The sequence below is a fragment of the Vipera ursinii genome (assembly GCF_947247035.1).
Source record: "Vipera ursinii genome assembly, chromosome: 3".
NCBI classification, from domain to species: Eukaryota; Metazoa; Chordata; class Lepidosauria; order Squamata; family Viperidae; genus Vipera; species Vipera ursinii.
Genome location: NC_139516.1, coordinates 112,745,665 through 112,761,430, shown reverse-complemented (window position 1 = coordinate 112,761,430; position 15,766 = coordinate 112,745,665). Strand labels below are relative to the sequence as shown.

General features: G+C 39.0%; 1 protein-coding gene across 1 annotated transcript in view; it reads right to left on the bottom strand.

Moving 5' to 3' along the window:
* Window positions 1-15,766, bottom strand: part of TNR (tenascin R) — a gene marked incomplete at both ends in the record, with an annotated part of 123,083 nt that overhangs the window by 65,196 nt on the left and 42,121 nt on the right. The window contains 3 exons of the mRNA XM_083359442.1: window positions 3,836-4,021; window positions 10,763-11,032; window positions 13,547-13,697. Coding sequence (XP_083215568.1) covers window positions 3,836-4,021; window positions 10,763-11,032; window positions 13,547-13,697 — 607 coding nt within the window. The remainder of the gene's footprint in view (window positions 1-3,835; window positions 4,022-10,762; window positions 11,033-13,546; window positions 13,698-15,766) is intronic.

Sequence of the window (15,766 nt, the reverse complement as noted above, 5' to 3'; positions counted from 1 at the left end):
GACTGAGATTCTTCATCAACAGAGAAATGATGAATTGTTGGAGCAATTCACCTTCCATAGGACAAAGCTTCTTGGCTGGACGTTCCCTGTCTGCTGCTGGAGGAAAACTGAGGGTTAGCACTCTCACTTAGACCTCCAGACTACTACCCAGTATTCAGATACGGCTGATGGTGAGGAATGAATGCTGTCCCTTAAGCACCAAGTTGCCTGTGCAACACGGAGCCAATCACTGGCTCACTGGAATGAATCATATCAGGATAAATCTCTAGTTCATGTCACCTAAGTTGTGGAAAAGACTATATATGAAGGCTTGTGTGTTGTTCACATTTATAGAAACCCATCTGGTTTGCTTACAGATCTCTCTACTAAACTTTGTAACTGCTGTGAGAATCAGCTAAAATCCTCATGTTCCCACCAACCTTCTCCCATGTTCCACTCAGCTTCCCACATAGACAGTAATGATATTGGTGGGTCCCAGCTGTCAATTTGACTGGAAGACAGACTGGGCTGACGCTGAATTGAGCTCCATGGATGAGGTGGAGCAACAAGCAAACCACAGCTAAGATCTTAAAAGAGATAGTTTACTTTTTCTAAACCACACTGAAAGTGAGTTGGTGGCCATATAAATTTAAAGAAACAAATAAATAAGAGAAGACTTTTTGTTGCTTCAGGTCATTGCCTCACTTACAAGAAGGTAAGGTATTGCACCTGCTTGGGACTGGTGCTCAGTCTGAAGGTCTTGCTGGATTTTCAGTTTCTGCTCAAAAAGTAGGCAATAGTCCTTTTTTTTTGTTGCCATCATGCAAAACGTTTGACAACATTTACTGATATAGCATGCTGCAGCTGTTAAAATGTTGGACTGGAGCTGTTTTCTTTTTTCTTTTTTAAAAAAATTATGTCTTTTGCCAGAATTTCTGCAAGCTTCAGCCAATATGGACAAATCCTAGCCCACCAAATGTTGCAGAAAATATTGGCATTGATACCATATTCCCACTGTTCCCTAAGTCCAGAATATATGAAACATTTCAAGTTTTTATTCTAAAAGAATAAGGAATATTTAGGATGCTTTTAAAGATCAGTTCTGTCACAATGCTGACAATTTATAATATTTTCCTTTGAATTTCAAACAAAATATATTTTCCATTTCATGAACCTGTATATTAAACCTCATTTGGAAATGCTCCTATTGTTACTTCTCTTTCAAACATACCTTAAATATCTGAAAAATTACGTATCCCTTCACTCTTCCAGCCTTGTTTTGAGTATACTTATTTGTGCATTGGATATAAAACCTATTCATGGGAATCCCTGCCATTTTTTAAAAAATCAGAATTCACTTATAAATGAAAAGATTTGCTCATTAAGGTATGATGTCAACGCTGCTAACATCGGATGTTCTTGCTTTGACAACAGATGGAAATGTAGCCATCTTTTCTATTTCGCTTTTGGTGTTAGTTGGTGTTGGGAGGGGGGACGTGGATAAGAGTCCAGTTGTCATAACAATAATAACTCAACCATGGGAATCAAGGTTATTGCGCCCAGAGTTGATAAAGATTTGGCGGGCTGCAGAGCTGGGGAGAAAGCCTGCGCATCAAGCTAATTGGGGAATGTGATTTATGACTGTTAATTGGAGGAGGGAATTGTGCTTTACTACTTTGTGCTAAGCGGAGGGGAATTCAGTTTTTGGTTTCAACTATGTAGTGCTGATGCTTTGTTTCTCGAATAAAAGATTCTTTAAGGTAAACAACGCCTCGAAGTTCTTTTGAAGAGTTTTGTCTGTTGGAACCCTGAGATATATTTTGCTAGGCCCCAGAGCAAAGGTTGAGCAACTTAATCCATTGTAAGAGTGCTGTTTTGTTTAGGCAAGGATTGTACAGAACAGAGTATACTGCCTGCCCCTCCCTGTTTGGAGGCTATACATTTTTTTCAGTGTAGGAGATAGAAGCTAAAAACATGGGAGGGCTGTTATCACCCTGTCCTGCTTGGGAGGCTGGTTTTCAAAAGCATCAGGAGTATTGCTCTTGGGGGAGTGATGGAACAGATGGCCATTAGTCTGACCAGCAGAAGGAGGAGATGTTCAAGGGCATTTTAATGAGAACAAGAACAACATATCCATCCTTTCCCCTAGCTACAAATCAGTCAGGTGTCCTATTGATTTCATTTGAAGTCCTATTGATTTCAACTAAAGTTATTCAGGAATGTGGTAGGTCTTCCATCGCAGCTATTTCCAGACAAATAAACTTTTCATGTTATCTATCAAAAGGCCATTTTTTTAAAAAAAAGATTTTCTATGGTAAGACAAGAAAGGAATGTGGAAAACACAAGAGGGCTACAAAGGAAGAAGATACTACCTGGAACCTTGGTGAAGTTCTGTGAATGAAAAGGGTAACTGCCCAATAAAGGCACAATCTGGAATCTTCCTTTAATTGCTCCCCCAACTTGTCTCAAATGTACCTATGTACATTTCCCCCCACCTGCACCCTTAATTTCCAAGGGCGTTTCTTAGGCTGCAGATGGTCTAACAAAAGCAATGGATTGAGTGGTGGGCTCTGTACACTGGGGGTCTCGCACCATGGAGAGGGCCTTAGATCATCTAGTTCATAAATATTTAGATGACACAGTAATTGACTACAATAAGAAGAATGTCTGCCAAAAATATTAATTTCAACAGATAAATGGAGGTTAATTTTCATTAAAAATCTATTTAAGACAACAACATATCGAAACTACTTGGATGTTTCAAGTACAGATATAGAGACTGGGGTTTATTGAAAATACTGTATTTGTGTAGGAAAAGAAGCAGAGATTGACAAAATAAATTTTAAAATCTTTCCAGTAGGGTAAATTCATCTCCTTGATTTAGGAAGGGATTAAGGAAAATCTACTTCATGTTCTTAGCCTCATCTCTGCTTCAAAAACTATATTTGGAGAAAAACTGGAAAGAGGTGAGAAACAGTGGTACCACTTTCTGCTTAAGAGTGCACAGAATAAAACCTGTTTTACTAAAGAGACCAAGATGAAGGAGAAAAACAGAAGCCTTTGGCAGAGCCAAGGACTTGGAATTTACAAATAAACTAACCAATTGAAGATACTTCTTATAAGGAACTTTGTTACAGGGAGACACTTTTTCAATTTTTGAATAAGCTGTGGTAGCTTCATGAAAAATTTGAGGCACAAAAGAGCCAATATGGATTGAACACAGTACAGAAAGAACATCTTAAAGTAGTCATTCCTATTTAAAATACTATGCTACAGTATTTTTTTTACTTCCTTCTGGGGCTTTTATTGTGTGGCTTTGGGAGAGTTGTGTAATAGTAGTTTATTTTAAAATATAAAAAGTGTGGAGGTTGACTAGCATTCATATGCTGTGCTAATCTTTAAAGTGGCATTATTTTGCAATGGCAATAAGAATACCAGTGGGCTTTCATTCACAGTCTGAGGCCATTACAATAACAACAGTGTTCAGATATAAATGGTTGATCTGTTGGATAAGACTTGAAAGGCCTGACTGAAGTCCTCATCTCAGCCCTCTGGGTGCTCTTGTCCCAGTCATTGTCTCTGTCTTCTCTGATTCTTACCCTTGGCATATAATTACATGAAGAAATGCAATATATACTTGCTCATGTTTCTAGAAGAAAAGTAGAATATAAATCTAATGATTTAATCAAGCGAAATACTAATCTTCTAGAATGAAGGAATTAAACTGCAATGACACATGCATGTTTGCACTTAAAAGCAATTATGAGGTTTTTCCACTGGAGTCTCTGCAAAAAAAAAAAAAGAAAAAAAAAGAAAAGAAAAAGAAAATGTCCTGGCAACTAGTCCAAAGGCTTACCAGTAAGGGTGGCTTTGGATATGGCACCTGCACTGCGTGGCACCAAAACTTCATGGTACTGCTCACCAGCCAAGGTGCTATATACCAATTTGAAGTTTTCCACTTCTGCCTCACTGTTGTCCCACTCAAGGTCTAGGCTGTCTGATGTCCGAGAGAGTACACGTAAATTCTTTGGAGCATCAATTTCTGCATTGGAAAAAGAAAGCAAACAATACAAACTCCTTTATAATCACACCAAGTATATCTCGTATTAGTAAGATATGTTTGAAAAAGCATTTCAAAAACAATGCAAGTAGGCAGGTTATTTAGATTTTGTGCTATTACTCTACACAGAGAGAATTTGAACCATAAAACCAAAGAAATTGCCAAGTATAAAGTATTAATAATGATAACAATAAGAACTATGTAATTGTGCAACACATTAAAGCATGCAAAGCATTTCAGGATCTTACCTAATTAGAATTTGTAGAACATTGGTTCAGCCAGTTACCTAATTTATGTACAGATACAGATATATGTTTCAGTTCACGTCAAATCTGCTACATTTAAAATGAAGCCAAGTATGGAAACTCGAAGGAGTCAGAGTTAAAAATGAAATCAGTTTGGTTCAAATTAAAGCCTAGTTTAACTGTATGAAATCAAGGACTCTGTTATTAGAATTGATTCTGTACAGTCTTAGGTAACAATAAATCTTTCTGAGCTTTTAAATTTAGAAATTGAATCTGAATGTGTCTAGGTGAACAGCATTCTTATCTCACTGAGTTTTGTTCTTTCCGTTAAATTAAAAGGAACATAATGCTATATATGAAGCTGCACTAAGTTGAATCTTCTGCTTAGCTTCTTTGGCCCAGGATTATCTGCTGAGACAGACAGTGGCTCCCGCTTTTGCATTTTGAGATTTCAAAAAGAAATACTATTATTTGGTACAGAGGTATGTCCTTTTACCTCACATGCATACGGGAGGGACCTGAAATGACGACATTTCAACATTTAAATATGCATCTGGTTGAAAAGAACAATGGTTGTTAAACTGTTTGATCCAATTACCCTTTTTCTGGCCTCAAACAATGTCATTAGTCTGCCTCCCTTACACAAAACACAGACTGTGGTTTTACATATGCATCTTAGCAGTGGCAGTCCCAAATTGGATTGGTGACTCACAAACAAGCAATTACAAATGGCCCAATTATCATCTAACTATAGGCAGAAAATCAAAATATAAATATTTCTGTTGGTTTGGGTTCCTTTTCATTTATGTATATTTTCATTGTGGAACTGACAAGTATTCCTGGAACCTCAATAAACGATATGCAGGGTCAGTGTCAGAATTCTATAATTTTAAGCCCAATCTGAATTGCAAATAGCAGAAAGAAGAGAAACAAAATCAGGAATAAAAGATCGGGAGGCTTTAAAGATGCACAGAAAACAGTGGTTGAATTAAAATTACAGGTGAAATTCTACATCCAGGAACCTAGGGGGGAAAAAATCCTGTGTGAGATTTACACCTAAGATGATATGGACAGGAGCATGATGTGGTAGTTGCATTTTGTTTTATTAAAAGTAGGAGAGGTTAAACTTTGAATTCAGTGAGGTTTTAGTTCTGCTAAATTGTCTTAATCCATGCCAAAAGAACAGTCTTCAGTAATTTTAAGAAAAGTGAGTTAAGATGTGGAGGTTACATAATTGGGGATTTGCAATTATAAGGAATTTCAATGCACCTCAGTATTTTTTTCAGTCCCACAAACTTCTTTTGTTTCCTTGCACGTGGCAGCGGAGAAAAGCAACGGAGAAATGCGATGGAGAAATACGACAGAGCTGGAAATCAGGTTAGTGAAGAAATGGTTGGGGGAAGCGAGAGCATCTGGGCGGTGGTGTGTCAAGTTCTCCAGCTCCACGGTGGCAGAGAAATGCAATGGAGCTGGAAAGCAGGTGGCAAGGCAATCCCCCCGACAAGGGTGCCAGGTGCTGGGATGCGCCCGTCTCTCTCCAGCAGCAGCCCAGGCCAGCCCGGTGACGATGCAGAGCTGCAGGCCTCCACAGCTGCCACCACTGAAACAGTGAAAGGGGACCAGGCAGCATGAGGACCAAAGTGGCAGGTGGTGAAGGTGGAGGTGGCGGCCTCTGCCAGGCAGGCGATCTGTGGGATGGGGCATGAGTGGTGGGGTCAGAAGAAAAGCCCTTCAGTGGCAGACATGGCTGATGCACAGTGGCAGCAGAGGCCTTTTGCCTTCACTCCCCCTGGCTCCGAAACAGTGGAGGGGATGGGTAAGGGGCCTCCCCCGCCCATCCTCCATAAGCATGGCAGTCTGGCTTGGAAGGGGAGTGAAAGGCAAAAGGAGGGGGGTCCGGGCAGGATCTTAACTAGGGCTTATTTGGGGGGTATGGCTTATATTAGGCCCATCCCCAAAAATCAAGCTAGGGCTTATTTTCGGGGCAGGTCTTATTTTTGAGGAATCATGGTACCTTCAGTCTGTGGTGAGAAAAACATCCCCTCAAGGTAGAAAATGTTTCAAAAATAGCAACTACTTACCACTTTGTAGTTTTTGGCTTGTCCCACCTCCCAAATAATAGGATCCAGTCATAGCAGCAAGCTGCCATGAACTGATAAAGAGTCAAAATGCAAAAATACTGGAATGCCAGGTTAGAAGTTAAAAGGCAATAGAGTTTTGCTATGCATACAACCATGTTGAAATACTAGCCTTTTTAAAAAAAATATGAAAGAAGAGAAAAGGATTTGCATTTAGACCTGCATCGAAGAGGGGAGGGACAAGGCATTCAATTGCTAGCTAATATACAAGCTCTGATTATTTGACAGCTCTTTATGCACTGTTACTAACCAGGAAGGGCAAGTGCTCATTGACCAGCAGTTCTCTATGAACTTTGAGTTGAAAACATATTGTATGCTTAAAGCATCCTGATATCCAAATAAATCTAAAAATAGTCATGGTTCAAAAAAAAGCTTGGCTCAGTCTCAGGTACATTTTAAATTGCATTCAGTGTAGTTTGGAGACGGAAATAGTGGTTTGTAAGAGTTCAAGCTATCTTTGAAAGAAATTATTCACAGCCATCCTTGAATGTATCATTTTGTGCTATCCTTCCCTAACATTCTGAGAATTGCCATGCCACATTCTGGGTACTGAAAACAAAATAAGAGCATCTTGCACTGTGTGAAGCAAAAGAGGCAAACACATCATGCAATAGTTTTGCTACTTTATTTATTGTTTTGATTATGACATCTCACCAAAGAAAGTCTAAGAATGAAAAACTCAGCAAATCGATAGATGCACATCCCCCTTTCTCTTACATCCAGTCAGCACAATATTATCATAGAGATGATACAAATCTCTAGTATTCATCTGAAATCTTTATGACAGACAATATCTTAGCCATAAAACAGTTCCAAACTCTGCTTTCCTCCTTTATGGAGCTGTAAATTAAACTTGCTAGCTGACTACAGTGTTGACTAAAATAAAACCCTTTTCTAAGTTCTTGAATATGATACAAGAATGTACAATACATTTATTACTGGATCGGACAGAGTTCCTGGTGTAATGCTTCTCCTTCAACCAATACTCTATCCCATGGGTATCAAACTCGCAATGTCACGTAATGTGTCGTGATGTATCGCGGCTCTTTTTGCATTGCCGGCAATGGGGTGGGCCCGGTTTTGGTATGATGAAACTGGCCTGCAGGCCTGCAGTTTGACACCCCTGCTCTATCCTCTCTCCCTATGCTTGCTTTGTGAGCTAGGTTCTTTTGGAATTAATTATTTTTAATTTCACATTATTTTTGTAAATGAAAAGGTTGACAGGATGGCGTTTCTCTGCTGCTATGATAAAAGTGGGAGGACCAAAAGGAGGCTATTCAGTAAGTGCCAAAGTACTTAGCATGCCTGTAGAATAATGATGCCACATGCCTGCGAACTGAGCCTGCTTTTGCTTACAGTTTCTCATTGGTTCTTTTTAGAACCATTAATTGATGCAGACCCCAAACTGAGCAAACTGTGCTCACTTTGCTAGTAAGAGCAAAGGTTCAATTAGATTCCCAGAGAAGAAACAGAAGGCTGCAGATGGGTTGGCAAAAGAAGTAGTCTTAAAATTTTCAGTGAAGACCTCTGGAATAAAGAAAGTTAGAAATGGGGTTGAAAGCTGGCAGATAATGTAGATTTAGACAATATGTTCAAATGGATTGTTGGTTTCAATAGGGAAATAGGCTAGTGATCCTTACAGGGATCAGGCAATATTTTCACTGATCAAAGCTCATTAGCTTTTTCAAGAAGAAGAAGAAGAAGAAGAAGAAGAAGAAGAAGAAGAAGAGGAGGAGGAGGAGGAGGAGGAGGAGGAGGAGGAGGAGGAGGAGGAAGAGGAAACCTACTGCAGATGACCCTTACTGGAACTGAGGTATGACAAAAGAAAGGAACTCTAAAGTTTTAATTATCAAATGATCATCAGCTGGACCAAAGCCAATTGCTACTAATATTGTAAGTTCTTTCTGAACCTAGAATTAAGAGTAGTAGGGATAGGGCTTCCGGTTTGCGTGCGTGGCGCTTCCAGACGCGCAGGAACAGTCCGCTTTCTGCCGTCTGTTTTTTTCTTTTTTGGAGGACCCTGAAAAGGGTCAAAAATTGGCTTGGAGGGGCGATTACTGTGAGGAGGCCTTCCCTGCGATCACGGAAGGGCAGTAGCCCTCTGCTTGAATCTGGGACAATCTCCTCTGGCCTGAAGAAGAAGAGACCGGCCATAAAGATGGCCATTCACTAAGCTGCTCCCTGCCGAAAGCCAAAAGCACTACCTAGCACCAAGAAGCAATGTGGAGGACCTGGGTGAGTTTCCTGAAAATCTCTTTCCCCATTTTTTGAGAAAACGGTGAATATCTACTCTGGGAACAAATCTTAAAGCCTTAAAAGAAACTTAATTAATTCAGCAAAGAAATTAAGCAATTTCATCAGTATCTACTAAAAAGCTCCTATTTTTTGCTGGGGATCTACTATCCTATTTTCTTTCTAAGCTGTGAATTAAGGAAAAAAAATGGACTAATGCTACAAAAGTTCTATATTAATTTGGAAAAAAAGAGAAAGTTTTTACATTGCATTTTATATGTTATTGATGACATCTTGTGGTGAAACCTGGTACAGCAAGTAAATTTCTTTTTTCTGTTGTGAGAGCTGACTGAATAACAGAGCTGTCCTTGACATTATTTTTAAAGATAAGTGTGGGAACACCTGGCACTGAAAACAACTCTTTTGGAGGTGGATAATTCTTGACTCTTATTAAAATAGCCTCCATGGAAGATTTAATTGCAAACAATAATGAAATGGAAGAATATATCCCACCACTTGACTATAAACTGATACTAGACACAATTTTGGCAATGACAGAGCAAATTAAAGCCAAATTGCAAGAAAAATCTGACAACTCAAAGCCACCAAATCAAATTTTGACTTTAAATGAGGAAAAGATAATCCAAAACCAAATAGAAGAAGTGGAAACTAACGCTAAAACAGGAGACTTCAAAGAACAACAAATGCAACCTACAGAAAACCTTAAAGTCCAAACTTTAATGGCAACTACAAAACTTACAACTCAAAAAGCAACAGCACCTGAAGAAAGCAATACTAAGAGTGAAGACACTAAAGGCCTTCAAATACACTATATTGAGAGTTCAACTAATCAAATGACAGCTATAACACCAGCTACTACTTTCTACCTAACCCAGATAGAATTGGAAGAAGAAAAAGACTTGACTGATATAACGACAACTATATTACATCAATCATCAAAAACTGAATTATCAAAGCAAAATTAGAATGGTTACAAAGGGGATATTTTCCTTGCAAAATTGACATTTGGATATGCTCCCTGGATTCAAATAAGGGATGTAGGAATAAAGGGAGATACATTTGAGAATTTAAAGATGCCAAAAGGGAAGCCCGATTGGCACAAAAGGAAGGCAAGAGTTAGATTTAAAAAACTGAATTTGTTTCTTTTTTGGGATTCCTAAAGATAGAGTATAAAAATATTTTCAATGGATTAAGGGGAATCTCTAAAAAAATATAACTTTCTTTTGTATATTATAGGCTATTCTAGAATATTCTATTGCAATTAGATAAAATTTAAAAACAGGATATTGATATGTATTAGTGAAAATATATTGAAAATTTTGTTAATTGACTAGGTTACAACTAGAAGTGTATTAACTTGACTATTTTGACCATGTGATAACTAAGGGAATCAGAGAGGGAATCCCTGTTGATGCAACCTGAACTATTTACAACTTGTTATTTGTTATTTTGAACTACCCAACCACCATATTGCTTCATAAATACATGTATATGTAAACATTAAAAAATCAATAAAACTTGTATAAAAAGAGCAGTAGGGATAGAATTGAAATTAACAAATATTAAGCTTGTACCACTACTTGTACATATATACAGGTTTAAAGTTGAGTAGAGATGAAAGCTGGAATTCAGAAAAAAATACTCTCACACTTGCAAATGTACTTGCAAAGCAAGTAATTTAAGTAAGTTATTAAATTAAGTAAGTAATTTCAAGCAAGAAACCAGACCGCTTTTGCTTATTAGTAGTTGGAAGAAAAGGGGAGAAAATCTGGAATGCTGTTTCACACTGCCTCTTTAAGACAAAAGCATGGAACCTTAGACGTGTCCTTTGACAGTCTACCTTCATAAGGACGTGTGTTTATTATTTCAATCTACTTATTTCAATAGATGGGTCTCAAGTAGAGATTGAGTTTGATAAGCCTGAGAGATTTTTTTAGGTAGAAATGCTAGCACCTGTTCTCAGATTCTTCTAGATGCAAAAATATAACTCTAACACTAAGAGTATGACACTTCCTGTAATGTACTGAGGAAGAAAGCAAAGGGCCAGTGTAGCAGCAATGAAAGGTTCAACTAATACTGGGTCTTACCTGTTACAAAGTGGGTGATTGCAGCATCGCTCTCATTAGCACCACGGATAGCTGAGATAGAAACTTCATATTGGGAACCAGGTCGTAAAGCTTGCATGGAATACTGCCTCAGTGGAGGCTGCAACCGAAAAGTGGTCTTTCCTCCTTCCTCATTCTCTAGGCCATATTTCAGTAGAATGTAGTCCACTTTAGCCCGGGGTGGAGACCATTCAACGAAGGCCACAGTGTCAGAAACATCACGAACCAAAATCTGAGTTGGCCCATCAATTGCTGGAGACATTAAGTCCATGAACAAATAGAAAAGAAGAAATTAATGTCTTTGATCAAAGGAAAACAATCTACATTTAGGGCTTATAAACATTTTGCATGAAACAGAAAAAATGCATTTATAACTTGTGGTTTTGGTGATTAGAAAAAAAATAACAGAAAAGGTATTACCAATAGTATTTTTTTTTGGTAATGATACTTATACTTATTTCAAAGGAAATCAGAAATTTCTTCTATTTTTTCCCCCTTTTTATCCTTTCTTCACTTTTGTTTTTTGTTTCCTTTCTTTCCTACTTCTGTTCTTTATTAATCTCTCTCTGTATGTATGTATGTATGTATGTATGTATGTATGTATATAATAGAAAAGAAATTACAATTGAAAAAAGGGGTTAAGATTTGAGTATTAAGCAATCTATATTCATTGACAAGCTACTTCTTATTTCCAGAAGAACCTCACACAGAGTAAAAAGAATAATAAAGAGCAGTGACAACCTTGCACATTTTTACTTTTGTGTTTAAATGGCTCAGAGAATGTGTATCCAGATAATTTATTCAAAATCTTGACATAACTTTGTGGGAACAGAAAACTGCCTTTAAAGTAAGCAGGAAAATAGATTCGATTGATGCTAACTGACATATCCTTACCAGAAGAAAGTCTGCATATATTCACTGTAGTGTTTCACAATGCATAAATGCAGAAGTATGTTGAGAACTATGGCTTCTTATTAGCCAAGGACTTGAAAACTAAGGACTTTTAGGTATGGTTGGTGATCCTAAAAATTTTATATGAAAAAAGTGAAGGGAAAAAAGTGGTCAAAGATGCCAAGAAAGATTAAAACCAGGAAGGTAAAGATATGGAAGTTAAGAAAGAATTCTGTGTAAAATTGTTACAGTCTTCTAATAGTTAGAAAGCTTTAGTTACAATAGTTTCTTAAACTTTGTGTAGATTGAGGTTGAGGCAAATGGCATCAACTATTAGTTAGATGTATCCATTAGAACTGTACTTAGAATTTCACATATAGACAAAGAGGCCAACTTATATATAGAAAGAACCAGTTTGGTCTAGTGGTTAAGGCCCAGGCTAGAAAGCAGGAGACCATGAATTCAAATCCCGCTTTAATCATGAAAGACAGCTGGTTGACTTTGGGCCAGTCAGTCTCTCTCAATGCAACTTATTTCACAGGTTTGTTGTTATGGGGAAAATAGGAGGAGGAAGAATGTGTTGGATATGTTCAACACCTTGGGTTGTTTGTAACAACAATAATAAAAGTGGGATACAAATAAATAAATAAATAAATAAAAATAAATTAGATTCATTCCACTGTTTTTATTTCCCTCTAATCATTTTCCACTCAAGATGTAGAGAAATAGTAGAATTAGTCATACCACTGTATGAACCAGTGGTTTAAGGTTAGAATCTTTTCGATCTGGAGATACAATTTGAAAAGCAATTCATGTAGAGAAGGTGTGAATTTCATTTAAGGTTGTAATCCTTATTAACGCTAACACTAAAGACACTGAGATGTCAATATGAGGCATTTCTGTAGAAAAAAATAGATTTTTTCCCCCTATGAATCTTTTTTTCACTCCAGTTGTACAATATCCCTGCAAGGTCCTGTCAACACCTGCTGACATGTTGCTGGTCTTGTCTTGACACCAAGCATATTTTAAGTTCCTTTATACTTAGTCATACTGTAAAACATAAGTTAGGGTCAAAACCCAAAGGAAAATAAAGAGAATCAGACCAATGATTACTCTAGCAGCTCTTCTATCATCACAGCAAGGGATGGTTTTGCTTATGGACCATTAGGCAGAAAAGTCTCTTAAACCAAAAGTCTCTTAAATTGCTTCATGTCGCCTATAGATGTCATTGGTAAGCTTCATCCTGTAAGCAGTTCTCAAACACTGCTATATCTGTAAACGAAAAAAAGGTCTGTGTGCAATAAATGTCTGTATGTACTTGCTGAAATGATGAAAGGATAACTAAGGTCTCCATCAGGATTGCAAATTAATATTTAGTATGTTCTCTTTTCTTTAAATGAAAGACCTCCTTGTGCTGTGCAATAGTTGGCATACATATTTTTGCCTGGATCTAAAGTTCATTAATTCTTTATAATTAGCTTTGTTGATGCATCCTGTGTTGAAGCTATTTGCATGGTTTTCTCCCCCCTCCCCAAAATAGATTTCGTTAAGTGAAGATATTTAATAAGATGATATAAGGGACATTTCTAGACAAATGAAATCCTTGCTTCCTAGGTGAGAACCTGTTTAACCTTATTGATGATCTATCCATTCCAGCACAACGGTTCCAACAATGCTCATACAGGTGTTTCTTGTGTTCCACAAATAGAGCATGAGTCTTCTCTATCACCGCATTTAGTATTTAGAAGTATATTGTTCCTAAACATGATGGTTCTTTTTGAAACAAATTACTTTTGGAATAGTCTTATCCCATCAGGAAAGAAGGTAGATATCAATTCACAAGCTTACATAAAAAAGTAAGTTAGGGTTACTTACAGGTTGAAACGCTGGCTGAAGTGGGTGAACTTCGGGCTTGTTCCTTGAGAGCTACAACATTGACTGTGTATTCTTCACCTGGTTTCAGGCCGGTCTGATTGAAAGTTGTCACACTACTAGGAAGTTGAGCAATCACACCCCCTTCATTGTCCTACAGACATTAAAAAAAAACCTGATTCAAAGTTGAATAAACTTTGAATTTTCTCCATAGGCTTTACTGAACCTCATGTTTCTGTTCCCTAAAATTTACTTCCCTTCTCTGCAAAGAAGGAGAAACTTCTACACCCCATCAAACTGGGAGCTAGAGTGAATTTACTGTAGTAGCATAGATTCTAATAATGCATGGCAACTGCAGCCTTCCGATGTTCTCACCTCACTTTTTAAAACACAAAACAGCATATATGAGCCTATACGAATAAATCTAAAAGGTGGACAAATATGTATAAGAAATTGTACACTTTTGCTAATAAATAAAAGTATAGTAAGAATGGATTTTCTTTCAATTTTGAGGGGGAAAAACAATTGTTCCAATTTTAACAAATCATAAAGTGAATATTTACTCAAGAGTTGGACCAAACTGCCTCTCTCTGGGATAAATGTATATGCAGCTTGGCGGAATATATAGTAGAAGCTGCAAGGGAGACTGTGTATATGCGAAAAAGAAAGGAAAAAAGCGAGGGAAGGAGAAATAAAAGATTGAGAAACTGAGAAATCTTTTGCTGATATTTTATTTTATTTATTTATTTTATTTTATTAGACTTATAAACTGCCCTTCTCCCGTAGGATTCAGGGTGGTTCACAAGGTTTTTTAAAAACAATACAACAAATTACAAAAATTAAAAACAATTAAAATGATTACATTAACCTTGACATAAAAACCCCAATTAGAATACAATTAAAACCCCAGTTAATACTCTCAGTCCAGGCCAGAAAGCTCAAAGAGCCAGGTCTTCAGGTCCTGGCGGAATGAGCGAAGGTCAGGGGCAGTCCTAAGCTCTACAGGCAGCTGGTTCCAAAGGGCCAGCGCACCCACAGAGAAGGCCCTCCCCCTGGGTATTGTCCGCCGGCAATCTTTTACCGGTGGTACCCTGAGAAGACCCTTCTTGTGGGTGTGCACAGGACGAAGGGAGCTTGATGCCGGCAGCAGGTGTTCCCTCAGATATCCCGGACCCAAGCCATTAAGGGCTTTATAGGTCATTACCAGCACCTTGAATCTCACCCGGAGGGCAACCGGAAGCCAATGCAGCTCGCGGAGCAGAGGTGTTATGTGGGAGTATCGGGAAACCCCCATCACAACCCGTGCAGCCTCATTCTGCACCAGCTGAACCCTCCAGGTGGTCCTCAAGGGCAGCCCCATGTAGAGAGCGTTGCAGTAGTCCAATCGGGAGGTCACGAGCACATGAGTGACTGTGCGCAGAGCATCTTGGTCCAGGTAGGGCTGCAACTGGCATACCAGGTGAACCTGGGCAAAGGCCCCCCTGGTCACGGCTCCTATATGGTCTTCAAAACTGAGCCGCGAATCCAGGAGGACGCCCAAGTTGTGAGCCCTATCGACGGGGCGGGTAACACCTCACCCCCCATCATTAAAGGTGGAATGGACTGGTTAGTCCGAGATGCCGGTATGCACAGCCACTCAGTCTTGGCGGGATTGAGACAAAGCCTGTTTCTCCCCATCCAGACCTGGACTGCCTCCAGGCAACGGGACATCACGGCGAGGGCATCACTGGGTTGGTTCAGGGTGGAGAAAAAAAAGTGGGGTATCATCAGCGTACTGATGATACCCCACCCCAAAACCACGAATGATCTCGCCCAGTGGCTTCATATAGATGTTGAACAGGAGGGGGGAGAGAACCGACCCCTGAGGAACTCCACAAACGAGAGGCCTCGGGGCAGACCTCTGCCCTCCCATCAACACCGATTGCGAGCGGCCCAGGAGATAGGAGGAGAACCACTGCAAGACAGTACCTCCCACTCCCAACCCCCTGAGACGCCACAGTAGGATACCATGATTGATGGTATCAAAAGCCGCTGAGAGATCTAATAGAACTAGGACAGAGGAGCAACCCCTGTCCCGATCCCGCCAGAGATCATTCACCAGCGCGACCAATGCCGTCTCCGTGCTGTACCCGGGCCTGAAACCCAATTGGTACGGGTCCAGATAATCAGTTTCCTCCAGGAACAGAGGAAGCTGATGCACCACCACACTCTCAACAACCTTCG